The 21,632-nt window shown below is 39.1% G+C and overlaps 1 protein-coding gene across 3 annotated transcripts in view; it reads right to left on the bottom strand.

The window, feature by feature from the left end:
• DSP (desmoplakin) overlaps nucleotides 1-21,632 on the bottom strand; it is a 46,947-nt gene that overhangs the window by 12,005 nt on the left and 13,310 nt on the right. For all 3 annotated transcript variants that reach the window (XM_077143364.1, XM_077143365.1, XM_077143367.1), the window contains exons 3-16: nucleotides 20,123-20,271; nucleotides 18,621-18,792; nucleotides 14,245-14,373; nucleotides 13,304-13,354; nucleotides 12,234-12,395; nucleotides 11,638-11,742; nucleotides 10,697-10,792; nucleotides 9,458-9,583; nucleotides 8,763-8,915; nucleotides 6,702-6,856; nucleotides 5,775-5,901; nucleotides 4,823-5,024; nucleotides 4,268-4,494; nucleotides 369-535 (exon numbers count right to left, since the gene is read on the bottom strand). In XM_077143364.1, coding sequence (XP_076999479.1) covers nucleotides 369-535; nucleotides 4,268-4,494; nucleotides 4,823-5,024; nucleotides 5,775-5,901; nucleotides 6,702-6,856; nucleotides 8,763-8,915; nucleotides 9,458-9,583; nucleotides 10,697-10,792; nucleotides 11,638-11,742; nucleotides 12,234-12,395; nucleotides 13,304-13,354; nucleotides 14,245-14,373; nucleotides 18,621-18,792; nucleotides 20,123-20,271 — 2,021 coding nt within the window. The remainder of the gene's footprint in view (nucleotides 1-368; nucleotides 536-4,267; nucleotides 4,495-4,822; nucleotides 5,025-5,774; nucleotides 5,902-6,701; nucleotides 6,857-8,762; nucleotides 8,916-9,457; nucleotides 9,584-10,696; nucleotides 10,793-11,637; nucleotides 11,743-12,233; nucleotides 12,396-13,303; nucleotides 13,355-14,244; nucleotides 14,374-18,620; nucleotides 18,793-20,122; nucleotides 20,272-21,632) is intronic.

Genomic DNA, 21,632 nt, shown 5'->3' with positions numbered 1-21,632 from the left:
GTAGGCATTTGGCTTTTGCCACTATTAAGGAAAGAAAACACTATTAAAGCAGAATTTTTTAAAAAAACACTTTATCTATTTCTATAAGGACAGGAGCAGTGTGATTTTCTATCCTCCATCATGACTGAGATCATTGCTTCATATTCACTGAAGAATTCTAAAGCCTTAGAGTATACTTCTAAGTACACTAGGTTCTGAGCAGTGGAATCAGCAATGCAGACTAGAGAACACTCTCTCACAACACAGAAAAATGTCAGTAAACTTCTAATAACAAGAAAAACTGCAAGGTAATAGCTCCAATGAGCCAAGCACATAAGGCAAACAAAGTCTGAGAAAAGCAAATGGTCTGAGAATAGCATTGGACATACCTATTTAAGTAGCCATCGGTAACACCATTGATATTTTCCAGCTTCTGAAACAGTCCAAATACCTCATTCTGTAAATAGCAATATTTTTCAGAACCTCTGAAGTTGGCCAGCATATCTTTAAGCTGGTTGAGAACTTCAGCAATGGCTTGGGAATCATTCTGCACACTCTGTCCAAAAAGAAGAAGAGTAATTTTGACTTGTGCTGTGGGATTCTCATCATTATTTTTGCCCCCTAAACTGTCTGCTAAAAATCAAAACCACAATGCTCATCTCACACCCACAAGAATGGCCATTATCAAAAGAAAAAAAAAAAACAGAAAAGACAAGTGCTGGAGAGGATGTGGAGAAAGAGGCACACTTATCCACTGTGGGTGGGAATGTAAAAGGGTGCAATTGCTCTGGAAGGCAGTTTGGTAGTTCCTCAGGAAGCTAAGTATAGAATTGTCATATGATCCAGCAATCCCATTACTAGGTATGTATTCAGAGGAACTGAAGGCTAGGACACAAACGGGCATTTGCACACTGATATTTGTAGCAGCATTATTTATGATTGCCAAGAGATGGAAACAGCCCAAATGTCCATCAATGGACAAGTAGCTAAACAAACTGTGGTATATACATATGATGGAATATTACATGGCTATAAGACAGAATAAATTCATGAAGCATATAACAGCATAGATGAACTTTGAGGACATTATAATGAGGTAAATTAGAAACAAAAGGTCAAAAACTGTATGATCGTTTTAATATGAACTAACATTAACGAGTAAGCTTTGATTAGTTAAGAACAAAGGTTATCAAGAGACAACAAGAGGGTAGAGACTGGGCATTTGGTGCTGAAGGAGTACAGATTGTGCAAAGGACCAATTGTAAAGATTCAAAAATGAATAACACAATATTATCTGATTGTAGCACAATAATATAAATATACCAAATGAAGCTGAGTATAAGTATGGTTGAGGGAGAAAGGCTAGGGGCACGTATGACACCAGAAGGAAAGACAGAGGATAAGGACTGAGATAGTATAACTGAGCAATGCTTGGAGTAGACAATGATGGTGATTAAATGTACAAATATAAGAATGTCTTTGCATGAAGGAGAACAAATGAATGTCAAGATTGCAAGGTGTTGAAAATGGGATATTATATGGGAAAAAATAAAATCAATGCAAGCTAGGGTCTATAGTTAACAGTAACATTGCAATATTCTTCCATTAAATGTAACAAAGGCATTATACCAAAACTAGATACCAAGAATTGGGGGGTATGGGGGCGGGGCATGGGATTCTTCAGGTCGTGGTGGAGCAGCCATGGCTACGGATTATACCAGGAACCATGCATTTTTTACTTAGGTTAGATTGTATGATGTGCAAATAAAATTGTTTAAAAATGAACAGAGAGAACAAGTGCTACAGAAAATGTGGAGACAGAGATGTACCTATTCTCTGTTGGTAGGGAAATGAGAGGTGCAGCCCCTCAGGAGGGCAGTGTGGTGGTTCCGCAGGAGGCTAGAGGTGGGGTTGTCATATGATCTTGCAATCCCATTGCTAGGTATATACCTGGAGGAACTGAAAGTGGGGACACGAATGGACATTTGCACACTGGTATTTATGGCAGCAGGATTCACAATCATCAATGGATGGAGGTGGCCTAAGGGTACAACATTAGAGGAATGGATGGGGAAACTGTGATATATACAGACAAGGGATTACTGAGTAGCTGCAAGAAGGAATGAAGTTGTGAGGTATGTAACTAAGCAAATGAAACTTGAGGGCAGTATGCCGAATGAAATGACAGAAACAAAAAGACAAATATTATCATGCCTCACTTATAGGGACTAACTATAATACAAAAACTTGGAGAACTGAAGTCTGAGAGCATGGGTTATCAGGTTGGGGCCTATTGTAAAGGGTCCTAGATTGTAAGCTCTTACAGCAGTCACATCTATTTTGGAGTTGCAATTGTTATTTCCAAATCTGAGATATTGAGCTTTTTTAGTATAACCTGGTCATTGCCTGAAACTTCAGGTATTTATGTAATACCTGAGATTCAGTGTTAGAGTTCTGAAGCTGTGAAAGTCAGCATTATCCCATATAGCAACTGTTAAAAAAACTGAAAAAGGATCAGACTTCGACTAGAGATACGAACGAAGCTGATCTGGTTAGGACAAAGGTAAATCAGAATACAGGGTAAAGGATGATATGGTCTATATTTTAATACTTAAACTTCTGTTTAAGTAAATAAAAATAAACAAAAATCTTTATTTGGTGCAAAATTTATATTCTGGGTAGTGCATTTCCTAATTTCACTTGTATGGTCAGTTTATTTGAATATCATAATTACATGGAATCTCGAATAGGGAGTGAGATCTTGCTGATCTGTATAGGTTGGTGTGAAGCCCCGATACATCCCAGAGTAATTTTGGCAGAGAATAAAAAAAGTATTTGCAAAGTCCTCTTGGGGTACTGGGGAGAAAGGAGAAAATATTAAACCTCCCCATCTGATGAATTCCTGATATTCTCTCAAGCAGTGGAGACAACTAATTCAATAGGCTGAGCCCTCAAATCTTGGGGCTCGCCTCTATGAAACTTATTCCTGCAAAGGAGAAGCTAAACCTACTTATAATTATGCCTAAGAGTCACCCCCAGAGAACCTCTTTTGTTGCTCGGATGTGGCCTCTCTAAGCCAACTGGGCAGGTGAACTCACTGCCCTCCCTCCATCACATGGGACATGACTCCCAGGGGTGCGAATTTCCCTGGCAACGTGGGACAGAACTTCTAGGGATAAGCCAGGACCCAGCATCATGGGATTGAGAAAGGTTTCTTGGCTAAAAGAGGAAAGAGAGACCTGAGACAAAGTAAAGTTCCAGTGGCTGAGAGATTTCAGAGTCGAGAGGTTATCCTGGAGGTTATTCTTATGCATCATATAGATATTCCTTTTTAGTTTATGGTGTATTAGAGTGGCTAGAGGGGAGTACCTGGAACTGCTGAACTGTATTCCAGTAGCCTTGATTCTTGAAGACGATTGTATAACAATACAGCTTTTACAGTGTGACTGTGTGATTGTGAAAACCTTGTGTCTGATGCTTCCTTTACCCAGGGTATGGGATAGACGAGTAAAAAATAAAGATTAAAAAATAAATAAATAATGGGGGGTGGAGAAGGGGTAAAATAAATCGGGTAGATGGAAATACCAGTGGTCAATGACAGGGACGGGTAAGGCGCATGGGATTTATGAGTTTTTTCTTTTTTCTTTTTATTCCTTTTTCTGGAGTGAAGTAATGCTCTAAACATGATCATGGTGATGAATATACAACTATGTATATATATTAACTTTGGGAAAAAAATATCCACCAAGGGTAAAGGATTCAAGAAAGAGAAGAGTTGCCTCTCACTTCCTTCTTCTGGGAGGTCATATTAGCACACCTTTGAGCATGTCTCTTGGACATTCCAAAGCCCAGGTTTGGTTGAGCAGAAACGATGGTTCATTTAGGAACTGAAACATGTAACCCTAGTTACACCTCTGTCTATAGCATTGAGATCCCACCCCACCAAATCTCCTTGTGTCAGCATCCTGTCTATAAAATAATACCACCTTTTAGCCCATAGCATAGTTTCTTTTATGCAGAAGTCAAATGAACGCTTGAGAAAACTCTGAAATGAACTGTGTCATGCAAAGGAAAATATGCTTTAGCTTGGACTCGCTCACCCACAAACTAACAGTGAAGGTGGATTAGTCCCCAACCAGGGAGGCTTCTACAAATTTGGAAACATGTGCAAGAAAAAAAAAAGTCCTGCCAGAAGCCCGCTCTCTTGAAAGTTAGTGTTTCTTGCCCATAAATATTTTAACTGAGAGAAATATATCTGGATTCTGGCTAAATAACAATGGATGCTTACCTTGAGCTCGTTTATTTTCACTGTGATCTGATGTGTAGTCCCCTGGTCAGTTAGAAGGATGTTTTTAAGTGTCATTCTGCCCTCGCAGAGCTCCATCTGCCTTCGAATCTTCTGGAGCTCCATCAGCATCCAAGCCTCTTGCTTGTCATTTTCTCTGTTGGTTTCAATCACTTTATTATGGTTGACATCTTGGCAGGTACCAAGATGAGTGATCTCTGTCGTGGTTACTGTAAAAATACGTTAGGATCACAGAAATTAGGAAATTCATATCTAGAAGGGTGCTAGAGCTCAAATGACATCTACGCTGTATGAAAACATACCCACTGTATGATTTCTAAATGTTGGGTTAATTTCTTTTTTTCCGTTAATAAAAAAAAAAAAAGAAAAAAGAAAACATACCCACTTTATTAGATTTATTCTGAAAGTTTAGCATATTACATGGCTTTTATTGTTTATCTTTCAAAGAGAGAGCTCTAAAAGTAGTTTTATGCAAACCACTTTCTTTTGAAAGCTGCATATATGGTTAAGACAAAGAGAAAGACCCCACAAGCTTACCTGTTTGGTGCTGGGGGTGGCCGGGGAGCTGTATAACCAGCGTTTGATAATGCTTCTGAGCATCCGTGAACTGAGACTGCATTTTCCGCTTGTCATCATCTCCAAACATCTCTGAGCCTTGGCTATTTCTGATGAACTCTTGGTAATGTAACTCAAGATCAGATATCGTCTTCATGTAATCTTCCTGGCGCATAGTCTTCAGCTGAAAGTAACCCAGGCAAAAATTATTTATGATTGCCCCACACACCACAACACACACACACACACACACACACACACACACACAGCACTATGAATGAGTATCTGCTGGAAAATGCTCCATGGTAGACAGGACTTAAGCCACACTTATGAGGGTCCCATGAAAATCTAAAAGCTCTTAGAGGGTTTAGAGATTCCTCCGAAGGACCATAGCACTAGGTTGTCAATTATTTTTTCCCCAGTAGAATTTTTTCTTCAAAAGACATACTCCTCAGAAGCCACAAATGTAAAGCAGATCATAGCAAAGTTGCTCTGACTGATGAAAGAAAAGGGGGTAAAGGGAGCCCCCAAACCTATCCATTCTATGCATTCCCCTTCCTCATTTCCACCCCTATCTCCTCTAAAGTACTACCTCACCTAGGATTCTTCAGACCACAATTCAGAAACCACTGATTTAGAGTAACTGATGCTTTGGATGTTCTTCTAAGAATTCTATCCCAACATGTACTTCTGTAATACCCAGTTAATAATTTATATTCTAACTTGCCATTATATCCAAGGAGAATTGGTGTCTCATAACCAGCCATGTCCTATATGGATGGGCTGCACCCTCTATGGAAGGCTGAACTGACTCACTTCTTGACATGATAAAGAATTAGCCACACAGACAGAAGGTCTGCCCAGCAGAAACGGAAATCGGAGGGAGAAGCCAGGTGCCTCCCTCTGGGCAGCCTGAATGGTCCTGAGGATGTACCTTGGCAATGGTCATGGCCCGGATCTTCTCAATGTCAATCATGCAGTAATGCCAGGACACGAGGCTCTTCATGTTGATGTAGAGCTGGTTCCACAGGGCCAAGATGGCTTCATAGTACTGCTCGATTCTAGGAGGCACAGAGAGGAAACACCCTGAAGTCAGACTCTCAAAGTCCATCCCAAACAGGCATCCTGAAAATGTGCATGGAATCGTACACACCCAAAGACTGAACAAAAACCAAAACTAAACCAACAATTAGGTAACAGGGGTATGAGTAATTTTCAAAACTTTCAACACTTCAGTGGATATGGATTCATTTATTCCCCAAAAGTACATTCTCAATTATCTACATGAGGGTAGATAATTCTAATCTTCTTAGCTGCAATAGACAGTATGGTTTTTTTGCTTTTATTGTGGTTTTGTTTGTCGGCAACTGCTGACTTGGGTCTAACAGTGTAGGATGGCAGGGCAAAGTGCATCATGAAAGGCTTTGATTGACGGAGTCTGGTAATGACTATATGGGGTTTCATTTCGCTTTTCCTACTTCTGTGATTGAACAAAGCCACAAATATAGTTTAAAAGAACCTGCCAGGGACAGTGTGCAACATGAATGTTCTGCCTATTGCTGAGTAAATAAGAAATATTTTTTAAAACCTGTTGCCACATGCAAAATGATTGACTTTCTAAGAAATGAAGAATTTCCAAACAAAACTCTCGAAGCACATGCCCAACTAGTATACACTTCTAAGCAGCTGGACCTTGTTTTGATTCTCCAATAACTACAGCACCTGCAACATAGAACTGTGAGCAAAGCGAGGTGGCCTGCATGAAGCTCTTTTTCTGGGGAGGAAGAGATTGTTTATGTTGTACCCTGGTTTCTCTGCACTCATATTCACATCACAGCTACTGGGAATGTCAATAACTTACTTGCAAGACAGGTCCACGGCCAGTGGATTTGGGGGAGGAATGATCAGACTGACGGAAGGAACCAGCATGTCGACGCCACCTGGGCCCGTCACATACCATTTGCTTCGCTCATTATTATCCTTCAGAATGCATTCGTCCCCTTTGTGCACGATTTTCTGTAAGGCAAGTGGCTGTCATGTTTAGGCTCTAAGTGTGCTTTTATCTTTTTTCTCAAAGATAAAAAGAGAGATGCACCTGTGCAAAACCAAGGACCTATGCTCTCACTTGTATTTTTTTCAAATGAGATTGAACAATGCATCATCCTGCCAATAACATACGTGAGCTTAATCACATGGGTTTACAAAAGTTATATATGAAGTGACCTACATTTTAAGTGGATTAGGGAAAGTAACTTTTCAGAGACAGTCTCTGGGGAATCATTAGTAAAATGAGAAACATTTTTATAAAGCAAAATCTCACACCATAGTTTCTCTCTTTGGGGAATTCATGCTTTTTATGTTGGATTTTTTTTTTACGTGGGGTCACTTGTCTTACTTGTTTGCTCTTAAAATTAAAAATTAGAAAAAAACACTTTGAAGATTCTAGACTGAGGTTTTCAGAAAAATAATTTTCTAAATTAGGTCCAGCATACATCTAGTTTCTTACAATGGCTTACTTAAACTACGGACAACTATCTTAGCTAGTAAAATGGAATGAATTTGATTTTTATGTATTTCCCTCTCCTTTTCAACTTCTCACTTCTCTCCACACAAATTCTTAAAATATTTCTACGTGATAGAATAAACCTAATTGTTTTATAAAGTTTATCTAACCATGTCATGGTCAGGGTTCATGTGTCCACTTGGCCAGGTGGTGGTACTGTTTGTCTTGTCGGGCAAGTGCTGTCCTGTCTGTTGCTATAAGGACATTTCATGGACTTAAATCATGATTACATCGGCTGCATCTGCAGCTGACTACATTTGTAATCAGCTAAGGGGAGTGTCTTCTGCAACAAGTGACAATCTAATCACTGGAAGGCTTTTAAGAAGAATTCAAAAGAGACAGTTATTCTTCCTACTTCAACCAGTGAGCCTCTCCTGTGGAGTTCATCCAGACCTTTCATCAGAGTCATCAGCTTCACAGCCTTTCCTATGGATTTTGGACTTTTCCATTCCTATGGTTGTCCAGCCAACCTCTCTTGACGGTTCACTGAAGACCTTCATAGGCATCACCAACTTCATAGCCTGCCCTATAGACCTTGGATCCTTACACTCCCACAGTTACCCAGCCAGCCTCTCCTGAGAATTCACTGAGGACCTTCATCGGAGCTGCCAGTTTGTGGTCTGCCCTACAGACCTAGGACTCTACATTCCATGGTTACATGAGATACTTTTATAAATTTTATATCTATAGATATTTCCTGTTCATTCTGTTTCTCTAGAGAACCCTAGCTAATACAACCAACTAATCACATTTTATACTTTTTTAAATCCTCCGTAATTTTATTAAGAAAATAGAGCTGTGGGAATTATATAAACAACTACTACAAATGCAATCTTTCCATATAAATTCTTGTATTTGCCACAGAGCCTGCAGAATTGTTACATTCAAGTACTACCTAAAATTTGCTGTGGCATTCACTTTATATGAAACAGAATGTTTTTATTTCTCATTTCTTTTATGGCAAAAACTTAAAGATAAAAACCCACAAGTTCTCCAGTAGAAAAAAAGAAAACAACTTTTAATAAAAAAAACTTAAAGAGTGATCACAGGTTAAATATGTGTTTACATACTGGAAGAGAGAAGTCTTAAGCCCTAAAAGATAATTAAAATAGTGCAATAAAAGAAACGACTGTCCTAGTTATTGACAACTATCATATGATGAAACTGTTGCATTTGCTCACTAGCCTTTGCTTTATATATTTACTGTATTTTACATATTTATACTATTTATGCATTTACTAAAAAGTATTTACTATGGTGCCCATTGAAACCTAGATTAAATTTTGTTCTCGAGTGGGAATCCTGTAGCTATGAAGAAAGAGAAGACTTTTGCGCCATTCTGAATAACTGAATACCCACCTGGTCTTGTTTGTAGTCACAAAGGGCCCTGAGGACAATGGGTTTATTGCTTCTGTAGTCAGGGTTACGGGGTTTCAGCTGCACAATCCTCTTAGACTTGTTTACCAAATTCTGCACCTGACGCTTGTACTCGAGGATTTTCTCTCTCTCTTTCTGCAATTTTAAATTAAAGTCATACTTCCACAATAGAGACCTCATGAATTTTAGATAAGACTTTCAAACAACATTAATATAGTTACTAGGGCATTACAAACCAAGTGTCACCATACTTGCATTAGCTGTAAAAAGCCACAAATTCATCTGCAGGGAATACAGGAAACTTTCAAAATAAGCACCTTAGGCCTGACTTAAATGGGCCTGAAAAAATACCATTACATAGAAGGGACTCTCTTGATAAAACTGAAAGTCTGCTTTTTCAGAGGAATTTTCGGGTAAATCAGTCAGTATTCTCTTTGTTTTTGTTGTGATAAGAACTTGAACAAACTAGCCGGACACCATAAAGCCAAAGTAATTGTCAACAGGAATTGAGCATGTAAAGTAATTCCATGTGAGAAAAGACACTGAAAAGTGCAGAAAATGCCTGCTTGAATTTTGGGCAGCATTAGTCTGAACAATAATACGAATCAGCTGCCTGCACTGTGCTAGGTTGTTTCCTCAAAGATGAGGCTGCTGAGCTCTGGGGTCTGAAATAATACCTCCAACTCCTTGATCTGCTCCAGAAGGCGCTGCAGGGGCATATTTTTGTCACAGGGATACTTCTTGCGAATGGAGTCTTGAAGACCTTTCAGGTATGCTTCAGTGGACTGGGCCTCTTCGAAAAACTATGAAGGATGAGAGTGATCCCATGTAAATAAAAAGCAACTCAAAAACCAGTATGATCTGATGATGAATATGCAACCACGTGATGATACTGTGAATTACGGGTTACATATGTAGAACGGAATGATCAGAATAGGAATGTTTGCGTTTGCTTGGTGCTTTTTGGTATTTAAAAAAATAAAATTAAAAAAAAAAAAAACCAGTATGATCTAGTATTTCTACTTCAAGGAATATCAATCCCCTAAAAGTGCGTTTGATAGGTGACTTAAAGAAAATACTGGAACAGAAAATGTACTAACTCATATGACAGGAAGAGACTCTTCAGGTAAACAGGTGAATAGATTACAACCTATACTCCTTTAAACTAAAAAATGATAAGTATTTATTTTTGCAATAAGTTGAAGATTGTTTTTAATGCTTTTAAAACACATTCAAAATATAAAGTAAGAATTCTTCGTGCTCAAGAAATATGCATGGAAGTATAAAATGTTCAAGAGCATAATATATACAATCTACTCTCAAGTGTTTAGAAAACGGATGGATGGATAAATGGACAGATGTGTGAACAGACAGATGGACAGATAAATTGATGGCCAGACAGAAGGACAGATGGGCAGATGGATGGGTTGATGGGTAGGTTTATGGACAGATAAACCGATAGATGGACAGAAGGATGGATGGATGGATGGATGGGTGGACGGATAGACAGAATGACACAGCAAATTTGGCAAAATGTTAAAAGCTGGTGGATCTGAGTATCTGGGTAGGAGTTATGTTGAAATTCTCAGTATGGGTTTTGTATTATTCTTGCATCTGACCTATAAAGTTTGAAATTATTTCTAAATAAAGTGTTTAAACATATATATAGGTACACAGGTAGCTCAATGGTAGAATTCTCACCTGCCCCATGGGAGACCCAGCCCATGCACTCAAAAAAAACAAAACAAAACAAAAAACTGTGAAGAAAATTTCCTATAATATACATATCACATATCTGCCTCTGTGTTTGTATATGTACAGATATAGAAATACATGTATGTAGGGAGATACATAAATATATACATAAATGGTATTAAGTCCTAAAAGATGATGGAATTATTACTAAGTATAAAAACCTGAAAGTAGGCAGCATTTTCTTTGAGATGAACGTCAATGCATTTGGTAATCTGAAGAATCCAACTCCACTGCGTCTGAAGAGTATCCATATATGCCTGTAAGAGAAAGCGGTCGTTGGCTGTCTCATAGTCAATCAGCAGCACAGGAGTGTACATCTCTGACAGATGGAGAAGTCTGTGTGAAAGCTCTGAAACCTGCTTTCTCAGATCTCAAATCAAGCACACTTTTTCCTAAAAACTGCATACGAAGCTTCCCGACAGGGAAATCTTGGTACAATAGAAGTTAAATTTAAAAATCAATTTTAGCAAATACCTACCATTAAGGGTATTAGTCAAAATATGTATTCACCCAAATGGTACAGCTAGTGACCAATCAGGATAGAGGGACATGAGTGGAGCAGGGTCCCCCTGCTGCACAAAACCAATCAGGGGAGGCCGAAGGCATCCAAGCAAAGGGCTTGCAGGGCTTAAGGCAGTGACTTGGACCAACTGCTATGGAAATATTTCAATTGTTGTAAATAACTAATATGGGCACACCAGTGCTAGCAGCCTTGAGCATAGCCAACAGATGGCAGTCGAGGGCAGGGGTCAGCAAACTACATCCCGGGAGCCAGATTGGGCCCACTGCCTGTATTTGTAAATAGCTTTATAGGAACACAACCAGGCTCATTCATTTGCATGTGGTCTGTGGCCGCTTTCATGCTACAATAGCAGAGTTCAATAGTTGTGACAGAGACAGACAAGCAAAGTTATTTATTACCTGGCCCTTTCCAGGAAAAGTTTGCCAACTCCTGGTCTAGGATGTTGATCCCAAGTATAAAATTAAGTTGGCAAGGCTTTTTGATGGATAAGAGTCATTCGTTTGTAAGGCCTTACGTTACGAAAAGTTTCCTTTTTGTTTTTATTTTCCTACTAAAAACTATAAATCTTACTAAGCCAACCTCAATTTTGTCTGAAGCCGGATGCTGGTTGAGGACAAGCTGGTCACTTTCTTGTTTAAGCTTATTGAGCTCTTTTTCCTTAAGTTCCAATTGGCTCATGCGTATCTGTGAATGAAAAGTGAAAAGCAAATCCTTTAGAGCAAGTCACCATTCATCTTCTATCAAATCCGTAGTATTTAAAGGAAGTTAAATATGAAGCTGCATTTTGGAAATATATAGTGCAGAAGAAACATACAACATTTTCCAAAAGAATCACAGGATTATTTAATGCTGGGTAAAACACGTAGCTGATAGGGCTTGTCCAATTTTTATCTCCCATGCCACAGAATTACGCACACTCTGATTTCTCGGAGTGAATTGGGTTACTGGAGAAGGTAGCTCAACAAAACCACCATCTCCTGGAACAGTAAAAATGTACTGCCCCGCCTATGTCATTAAAAAAGCTTTCAAGAAGGAATGGTATCTCATGACCATTTCAGCCAAGGCTGAGTTGCAAATAGCTGATTAAAGTACTAAAAGATCGTTGGTCCCCACCCCTTAGCCCTTCAAGGCCAGGTGTGTAAGCAAGAGTCTGCAGCTAGCGAGGGCAAGCTTACGGAAAAGGCCTCCTGCTTCTGAGCGATGTTGGTGTTTTTGTCGCTCCAGTCGTACAGCAGCTCCTCTTCCTCGCAGTCGTTGATCCACATGATTTCCCTGGACGTGGCCTGGATGATGCCCTGCAGCTGTCGCAGGTGGTCCATCCTCTCAAAGGAAGCTTTCTGCACAGAGAGGTCAAAAACAGCATTGGAGGCACCATAAGCAGATTAAGGGTGCTCTCGGCAGATCGCATTGATAGACCAATTTGGTCCCCTAACCAATGACAAATGATAGGAAGTTGACCGCGTTTATCATCGGTATGTGTAAAGGACCAGGCCAGAAAGCATGACGGAAAAGATGACAAATTTGGGTTTGGTAAAACAACCTAATACAGAATGGTCTTGATTCAGATACTAGTATTTGGTTCAATGACTAGTTTTAGACTATAAAGGGCAAAGTGGATTCTTAAAAAGACAAATCAAGATCTTTCTGCCCTCTCCAACCCCTCACAATTCAAGATGCCATTTCTCATAACCCAGACCCAATAGGAAAACTATCCACTGGCTGTATTACTTTTAAAAAGAAATCACTGTCAACAAGGAAATGTTAAATAAGTAAAGACATGGGACACAAATAGGCTTAAGAATGGAAATATCTATTCTTCTTATGGGTCAAGTTATTGATATGGAGTTTATGCATAATGCAGCAATGACAATTTCATAATCTAAGGAAAATGAGTCTTATTTTGGCTTATATTTGATAAAATGTGTGAAAAAGCTTATCGACAAGTTGAAAAGCTTCACCGCTTTAATTGCAAGGATTTAACAAATGCGGTTTATGTGACGCATACTTGCAAACAGAATGGTGTTAGGTACTGTCATCAGAAAAATCTTTTTAAATTTAAATTTACTTTTTAAGTTCTAAAGGAAATGCAACAGCAAGAATGAAATTAGCACCCAAGAGCGCCTAAGGTTCTTCCAGTGCTATTAGGTGTGATATCTAGCAGATGACATATCCAGTCCCATGCGGGATAGGGAAGGAAATGAGCATGAACAGAAACTGTATGCACTTCAGAAATACGTGGGCTTACCAGTAGGTTTTCATATTCCTCCTCCAATTGGTAAATTGCAGATTTCTCACGCTGCAGGAAGACAAAAAAAAAAAAATAGGTACTCACTTAATTCCCCTTGTGAATTTGTATGGGAAGAGAGGCCCTTTGGAACCTCACTTCCATCAGATTTTGGCCTCAGATCACCTTTGTACAATGAACATTTGATGATGAAATCTTTTATGCATACAAGTTTTTCCCAGGGCGGTTGTGTCACCTCCACCAAGTAAAGACCTAATAACTGTCACCTAAAACTTCACTCTTTACAAACTAAAAAAGTTTGAAAAAATGACTTAGAATTCCTGAACTCTTAGAGAAATGAGAGAGAAAGTTGGCCAGATCCTTAGGGGACCTAAAAGTAAGGCCAAAAAAGCTGGAAGAAGAACTAGAGATGAGTAACTTTGTTTGAAGTCTAAAAGGGAGCTGGGGTTGAAACCAAGCACTTAAGACCAGATTAATATTTAATGTGGCAATTGTCTTCAGCCCAGCTTCAAATCTAACTTTTTCCAGCAAAAGAAAAGCATCAGGGTCAGACACAATTCAACTTCTGTAGAAACAAATTTTAATTACCACCTTGAAAAGGATTCCCTAAGGACACAATACTACATGATTGTCGCATTTTCCCTATCGAAGAAAATATTCTGCTTTTTGTCGAATTGGAACTAATACCTCCAAAAATATTTATTTCCAAACTGCAAATAAATGAGGGTTTGTGTGGCCTTAGCGTTTTGTTTAACTCCTCCCCTCAAATGTTAACACAACCTCTAGTAAGTAGATCCATCTGATTCTGCTTCCCCATTTATGAAAATTTCCAGCCTCTTGGGGAAGAAATAATAGACCCAATCTTTCAGACAAAAAATGCCTGGGACACAGTCATTACCCAATCCTTTAATATGCTTTGTCAAGACTCAAAAATAAAGTACCAGATCGGCTTTAATCTTGTCCAGCTGCCAGCGGTAGTCCCCGATGGAGTTGTGGAGGCTCCGGTGGCTGTTGATATGCTGCTCCACCGAGGCCAGGTCGACACCCCAGCTCACCATGTCCATCTCTGTCTGCAAGAGGAAGGAGAGAGCTCTCGTTTTCCCTCCTCTGCATCCGGCTCACCTTATTACCCCAAAGAGTGGTCAAAGCACCAAGGAACATGCTTAGCTCGGATTCACATTAAATTAAAGATGAAAGTCTTAAATATTTTTGGAAGCCAAAATATTTTTTTCAAGTTCAAGATTCCCAAAAGGCTAATGGGGGTTGCCAAATACTTTCCTCAACTTGTCTGACCCCTGCCCATGACGGGCTGAGGCGGTAACGTGGAAGTGGGAGCTCTGAAACCCAGATAATGTCTTCTAAGGAAAAAAAGAAATGTACATGTACACATGCAAGTCTGTGTGTGTACAGATATATGACATACGTTTTAAAAATACTGATGGAATTTCTTTATTCAAGGAGTTTTAAAATATAAATCAAAAATAGGTCATTACTGATTGTGTTGATGAATGCACAACTATATGACGATACTAAGAACCACTGATTGTATACTTTGGATGATTATAAGATATGTGAATATGTCTCAATAAAATTGCATTTTAAAATGCAGTCATTAAAATATCTAGAATAAGCAAATTCATGGAGACAGAAAATAAATTAGGGTTACCATGGATTGAAGAGAAGGAAGGAGAATGGGTACAGAGCTTCTATTTGGGATGATGAAAAAATTTTGGTAACATATGGTGGTGAGAGCAGCACATCGTAAACATAAATAATGCCACTGAATTATACATGAAACACGGCAAATATTATAAATGTTGATTAAAAAGTAAATTTTAAAACAATCCATTAAGCTCAATCATGTAGTTTTCCATGCTAAAGAGCTAACCTAAAAGTATTTCTCATTGTTTATTCCTTTAAATTGTTTTGATTAATGTAATTGTTTGGTTCTTTAAAATCCAGCATTTGACATAACATTTTTTCAGGAGATTACTTAGTATTTGTTATCAATACCTTGGTATTGTGAAATACAATGCAAAGTCTCTATGGCCCATTTCAAAGCAAAATCACTATAAAATTCACTGTCTTTCAATTAAGGTTGGCAATACAAAGATTGTGGATTTACATTACATTTTTTCTTTAATGAAACCTGACTAAATTTAAAATTTAAATTTCAGTCTCCACTACTTCAAATTTAAGAATGCTACATAAAAAGATTCAAACATATCATTCCACAAATTTTGTATTGTGGTAAGTCTACTATTTGATCTTTCTTCTGCAGGTGTATAGGTAATTTTCAGATCATCCGTGTCATCTCTTAGACATGCCAAGGGCAAATATTCCAGTTCAGTACTGCTAAAAACACATAACACCCATTGTTCTAAGCTACATCCATGTCCCAATAGAGTTGGCAAGCCTTCAGAAAGGGGAGCCATTTCAGAGGCAGACAACTGCAAGTTACCAGAGACTTTGACCCTTCTCTCCTGGAGCTCATCCTGGCTTTAAAACAGAAACAACCAGACAAGTCCACTAGGAAGTTGATGAGAAGATAGGGCACCAGCTCACGCCTGTCATTACCAGCCAGGGGTACACAATCAGGCCCTTCCATCAGCAGAAACACAAACTAAGGAAACCAAACAAAGCCCTGGCAAAGGAGAAGCGGGAATGCTTGTTCATTGTGCTGCTGGGGAGACAGCTCACTTATCAGCCGGGCACTGCAACGCAGCCTCCTGGGAGTTGAAATGAAGAATGCAGATATGGTGGGGGAAGAAGGGACAGGAGAAAAGGGGCTGGGGAAAATCCTAGGACAAACAGGCAGTAAGTGATCAGCGGGCTGTGAGGTCATTTGAAACACTCTGGCTTTCTAGTCAAAAGGCAGCTGCCTATCAGTTGTTCTTGTTAAAAATGCTGTCATGCCACAACATGAAACTGAAAACATGAATAATACCACTTTGTGAAATTTTTAAATGTTGAACCTGTTCCTCAAAAGACTGTTATAAAGCTAGTATGCAAAACAAATACAGAAAATGGCAAATCATGAGTTGTCATTTTATGTACTGTTCATTACTAAGGAGGAATTAGAGGGTAGGATGTTTCGTAACTAACTTGGGTCAAAGGCTGCTTTGCCTAACATCACTGACCCCTAAGATGCAATTCAAGCCCTATCAGTTCTCCAGCTCCTCCTTGTGACGCATCATTCCAGTAACTAGAAAGTCAGCCACTCCCCAACTCCTAAGCAAGATTTTATTATAGCTTTCACATAGCAATTAATAACACATCACTCTGGATAGAAATTTGGAATGTGTGTTCCTCAACAATATTGCAGGCTCTTTGGGAGTCTGGAGCATAAATCTGGAAACCTCAGTTTGTGGCTCAGTGCTCATATATATAAAATGTTCGAGAAATAGGTGTTCAAAGATTAGAAGGGAACTCCAAAACATGCAAATAGCTTTGCATTTAGGTTTCTTGGAAAATCACTATAAGTTCTCCCCATAAGCCCATCTTTTGTAATAGTATCACAGGCACACCTTGTTTGATTGCACTTCGTAGATACTATGTTTTTTACAAGCCTGCGGTGTGCAAGTTTATCAGTGCCATTTTTCTGACAGCATGTGCTCACCACCTCATGTCTCTGTGTCACATTTTAATTAAGGTCCATGCATTGTTTTTTCAAAACATAATGCTATTGCACACTTAATAGACTACGGTATAGCGTAAACATAACTTATTTATACACTGAGAAAAAACAAAAAGTTCACATGACTCCTCTATTGTGGTATTCACTTCATTGCAGTGCTGTGGAACCGAGCCCTCAGTATTCCTAAGGTACACCTGCTTATTGTCTTTATGATATACGTGAGAAAGTGTTAACTAAGTGAACGAGTGCATCAACATCAGTCACATATGCTCTCACCACTTAGGAAAGAAAGCATACAAAAAATTTCAAGCAGCTGAGAGACTTTAGAGCCATGCTACGTGGATGCAACAACTTCTAATAAAACTAAGTCTTCTTATGACCACAACCATATGCCCTAACAAATGACCTCTCTGCAGCTTATCATTCTAAAATACCCACCCTCTCCAGAGAAGGCTGGTTCATTAGCAGCAGGGTTTCATTATAAAATTTCCAGCTACATGATTATGGCATATTTCTAACGACATCTGTTCATTATAATGCATAATTACTATAGAAAGCAACGAAACAATAATTAGGATTGAAAACGCTTTGTAGAAACTCAAGTTCTAGGGGAAAGGATCAGTACATAATTCTGTGGCCACTATTTTATTTTACTCCCACATGAGTGATGTAAGGGTTGCCCAACGAGACACCCGGCACATCAAAACTACAGGGTAACCAGCCAATGAGCCCAAACCAGAATATCCACTTTTATTGCGTTTTCAGCTCCTCCAATTTGTGAGTATTCTAAAATAAGTCTCACAATGTTCTTTTTTTTTTTTTTTTGTAAGTACGTATCAGAAACACAGATGAGCTCAGTTATAACTTAAAGTGGATCAATGAAGTTTTTTAGCACGTAAACTTCCACATCTTTTCCTCTTATGGACAGTAAGAGCTAGATATTTAAAATCTACTAATTAAGGTATACCTGTTAAATATTAGCTAAGTAATAAAGTATGTCCAACACAATGAGGCCACACATAAAAACAAGTCTGATTCATCGTCAGATCAAAGCTATGCAAGTGGAGGCTGATAAGACCTAATGCCTTGGTAAACATAAAGTGGCACAGGAGAAAAAGGTTGCGATAAATGTTAGCTTCATTATTTCTGGCCACGATACGGAGCTGGAAAAATGGAATCTCTGCCTCTACGGCCAAGCCAGAACTTCTGAGCATTAGAAAGTGTGGGTGTGAGAGAAAGGGCAAATGCAGATGTCTGACACTTTGTTTCTTTGTACTACAAATCGTGGAAATTCAAGCTGTACAATGCCCAGCTTTGCCACTCAAGGCACCATATTTGGAGTTTTTTTTTTTTTACATGGGCAAGCACCGGGAAACGAACCCAGGTCCTCTGGCATGGCAGGCAAGCATTCTTGCCGCTGAGCCACTGTGGCCCGCCCCATATTTGGAGTTTTGACATCTAAAGTCTAGGAAGAAACCACTGTCTGAAGTTTCATGTATTTCAAAACAGAAGCTCCCTTTTATAAGTGGAAAATGCCAGAAACAGCACATTGTTGCTCCCACCTGAGAGTCTCCATGAAACCGGGACACTTGGCATGGACTCTGCCACGTTCTATACAGCTGGTCTACACAGGCCTGGGGTGTTTGAGAACCAGCCCTCATTCTTCTAGGGGCTGCTTACCCTTTGCTGCCTCATCCACCCCAAACATTCGCTGGTCAGGCGCTTGGTGAACTCGTCCCACCCTGAGCCACTCTGACACGTGTATCCACCACCCTTGGAGCTGGCCCTTCGGACTCGTGGGGAGCTGATGGCTTTATAGAGGGCTCGCATTTGCTCCTGGAGCTGAAGCAATCTGAAAGGAAAGGAGAACAAGCACATCATCGCAGGAATACATCTTGTGCAAGTATGTTTTGGGCAAATCTCCCCTTCTCTTGACTCTCCTCTGTGACACTATACACACCACAGATATTTTATTTGGAGATATTACTCTCTAGCACACGGCTTGAATTTTGATCATATGCAAAAAGATAAAGCTTATGATGATGTTCAGAGTCTGAAATGTCATGGAAAGTGTAATTGCCTTTGCATAACCTGGCTGCACCTTTCTGTTTCTCATGAGCTCATCCTGGGAATTTTTCCTAGTACTTTGTGCCCACAGTACCACGGGAAGAAATTCAAACTACACATCTTCTTTAAAACTCTGTGTTTCCAACTGTAAGAGACTCAATTTTCTATTCATTCAATTACGCTTGACTTGATATTAGACCCTCTCAAAAGTCAAACGCTTCCACAAGAATTGAAAGCGGGGACTTGAACAGACATTTGCACACTAATGTTCATAGCAGCATTATCCACAACTGCCAAAAGATGGAAACAACCCAACTGCTCATTGATGTGGTATATACCTAATGACTAAGGCAGTATATACCTATAATGGAGTGATATGCAGCCGCAAAAAGGAATGACGTTCTGATAAATGCAACAACATGAATGAACCTTAAAGACATCGTGTGGAGCAAAATAAGTCACAGACAAAAAGATAACTATTGTATGATCTCACTGATATGAAATAAATAGAATAAGCAAATTCACAGAGTTATCAGGTGCCAGGGTAGGAGTAAGGAATGGGGAGTTATTGCTTAATTGGTACAGATTTTCCATTTGGGGTGACAGAAATGTTCTGGAAATGGATGGTGTTGATGGTGGTACAACATTGTGAATTTAATTAACACGACTGATTTATGTAACCAAATGTGATTAAAGGAGGGAAATCTTAGGTTGTATATATGTTACTAAATTTAAAATTCTCTTTAAAAGTCAAATGCCCATGCCACAGGCCTTTGCTACCCTCTAAATGAGGGCACCATAACCTGCTCTCATATTAAAGTTATCTTGGAACAAAGTCAACTCTGTAAAACAAGCACTGGAGTTTTGAACATTCACACTCTCTTGGGCAGGCTGTCTGTTGAACTCTTTTCATGGGAGCTTTGTGATGATTTCACATGAGAAAATTTTGGTCAATTTGTAGTAAAGATTCATAAAGCTCCAATACCTAGTAAATGAGCCCTCCCTCGGGAATATTTGGGCCCCGTTCAAAGGAAGACTTGAGCCCGGGAACTGGAACAAGGCTGTGTGTTCTCCATTAGCCCTGCCTACATGCATTCTCTACTGGCAATGCCTACCTTTTCTGATACGCGTCACAGGGCTGGCCCATTTGCCGCATCTCTCTGATCAGGCCATCAGTGATTTCCATCTGATCGTTGGCCTGGGCAAAGCACTCATCCAGTTCTCTGCTCCGAGCAAGCTGTATTCCATCTCCATACTTGAGTTCCTAAAAGAAAGGATTCAAATGAAGGAAGACATTAACCCTGGAAAGAAAAGCTCCCTGTGCTCGCACGGAAGCAAACACTACTGCTACGAACGTAACAAATGTTACATAAGTTTCCCCCATCTATCTGCAAAAAAATTCCAGTTGAAAATCGGGTTAATTTGAGGTAAGGCAGTAAAAAATTGGGAGATTCATAAATCAAGAATGTGGACTGTATTTTAAATTTCCATTAGGCTTTTAGGGCAGTGCAAAGATAGTTCAGTGGTAGAATTCTCGCCTGCCATGTGGGAGACCCAGGTTCAATTTCCAGACCCTGCACATGTCAAAAAAAAAAAAAAAGTAAAAAAAATTTCCATTAGGCTTTTAAAATTACACTTAACTGACAGAATATCTAACTCTCTGTTTTTGATGATGGACTACTGTTACATAGTTGTCACCATTAAAGGAGGCTGGTTTATGGGTACATGGGACCTCACAGCATTATTTTTGCAATATATTGTGAGTCTATAATTATTTATTACAAAGTAAAATATTTGTGATTTTCCCTCTCAAAAAAGCAAGCTTCCTCTTTCATATGCAAAAGGCTACTGCTTCATTGCCACAGATGAGCTTTATCTGGAATTTCACATTTACTGCTTTCAGTCTTCACCAAATGAACTTCATTTCTCTAAACAGAAATGTTAGCAAATATGACAGTATTTCCCTATGTTTTTATTGCACTTCAATGCATATAAGCAAAAATAAACGGAGAACATGGTGCCACGTAAATTTTTAGAGCCACATGTAAAATGTATCCATAGCAGCCACAAATCACATCCAAGCCTGGGATGTGTAAACGTTCAGTATTAAGCCATTGGTGCCTTCGATTTTCCTTTACGTAAAGCAATTACGACATGATGATGAAATTTAGAGGAACATGTTTCAAATCTGAGGCTTAAAAACGAGAACTAGAACCACGCTGACTTGCTGGGCCTCAAATATCTTTTTAAGTGGACTAAACTGAGGTTTGTTTTTTAAATTTTCAGTTTTTTAATTGGACAAAATGAACTGGAATGAGAACCCACACAATATCTAAAATGAAGAAATTGGAACATTAAGATAATCTCCAAACAGAACCCATAAATTTCCTTGGTTAAAATCTATGGTGTTTGAAACTGTATGTACCCCAGAAACACACATCCTTAAATTCAATCCATTCCTGTGGGTGTGGACTTATGTTAAGTAGGACCTTTTGATGAGGCTACTTCAGTTAAGGTGTGACCCACCTCATTCAGGATGGGTCTTAACTCCCTTACTGGAGTACTTTATAAATGGAGTGAATGAAAAAGAGGAAGTGAAAACCATGGAAGCAAGAAGCGGAAATC

The sequence above is a fragment of the Tamandua tetradactyla genome, chromosome 25 (assembly GCF_023851605.1).
Source record: "Tamandua tetradactyla isolate mTamTet1 chromosome 25, mTamTet1.pri, whole genome shotgun sequence".
NCBI lineage: Eukaryota > Metazoa > Chordata > Mammalia > Pilosa > Myrmecophagidae > Tamandua > Tamandua tetradactyla.
The sequence above is the reverse complement of the archived record's forward strand: the minus strand, read 5'-3'. Positions and strand labels throughout refer to the sequence as shown.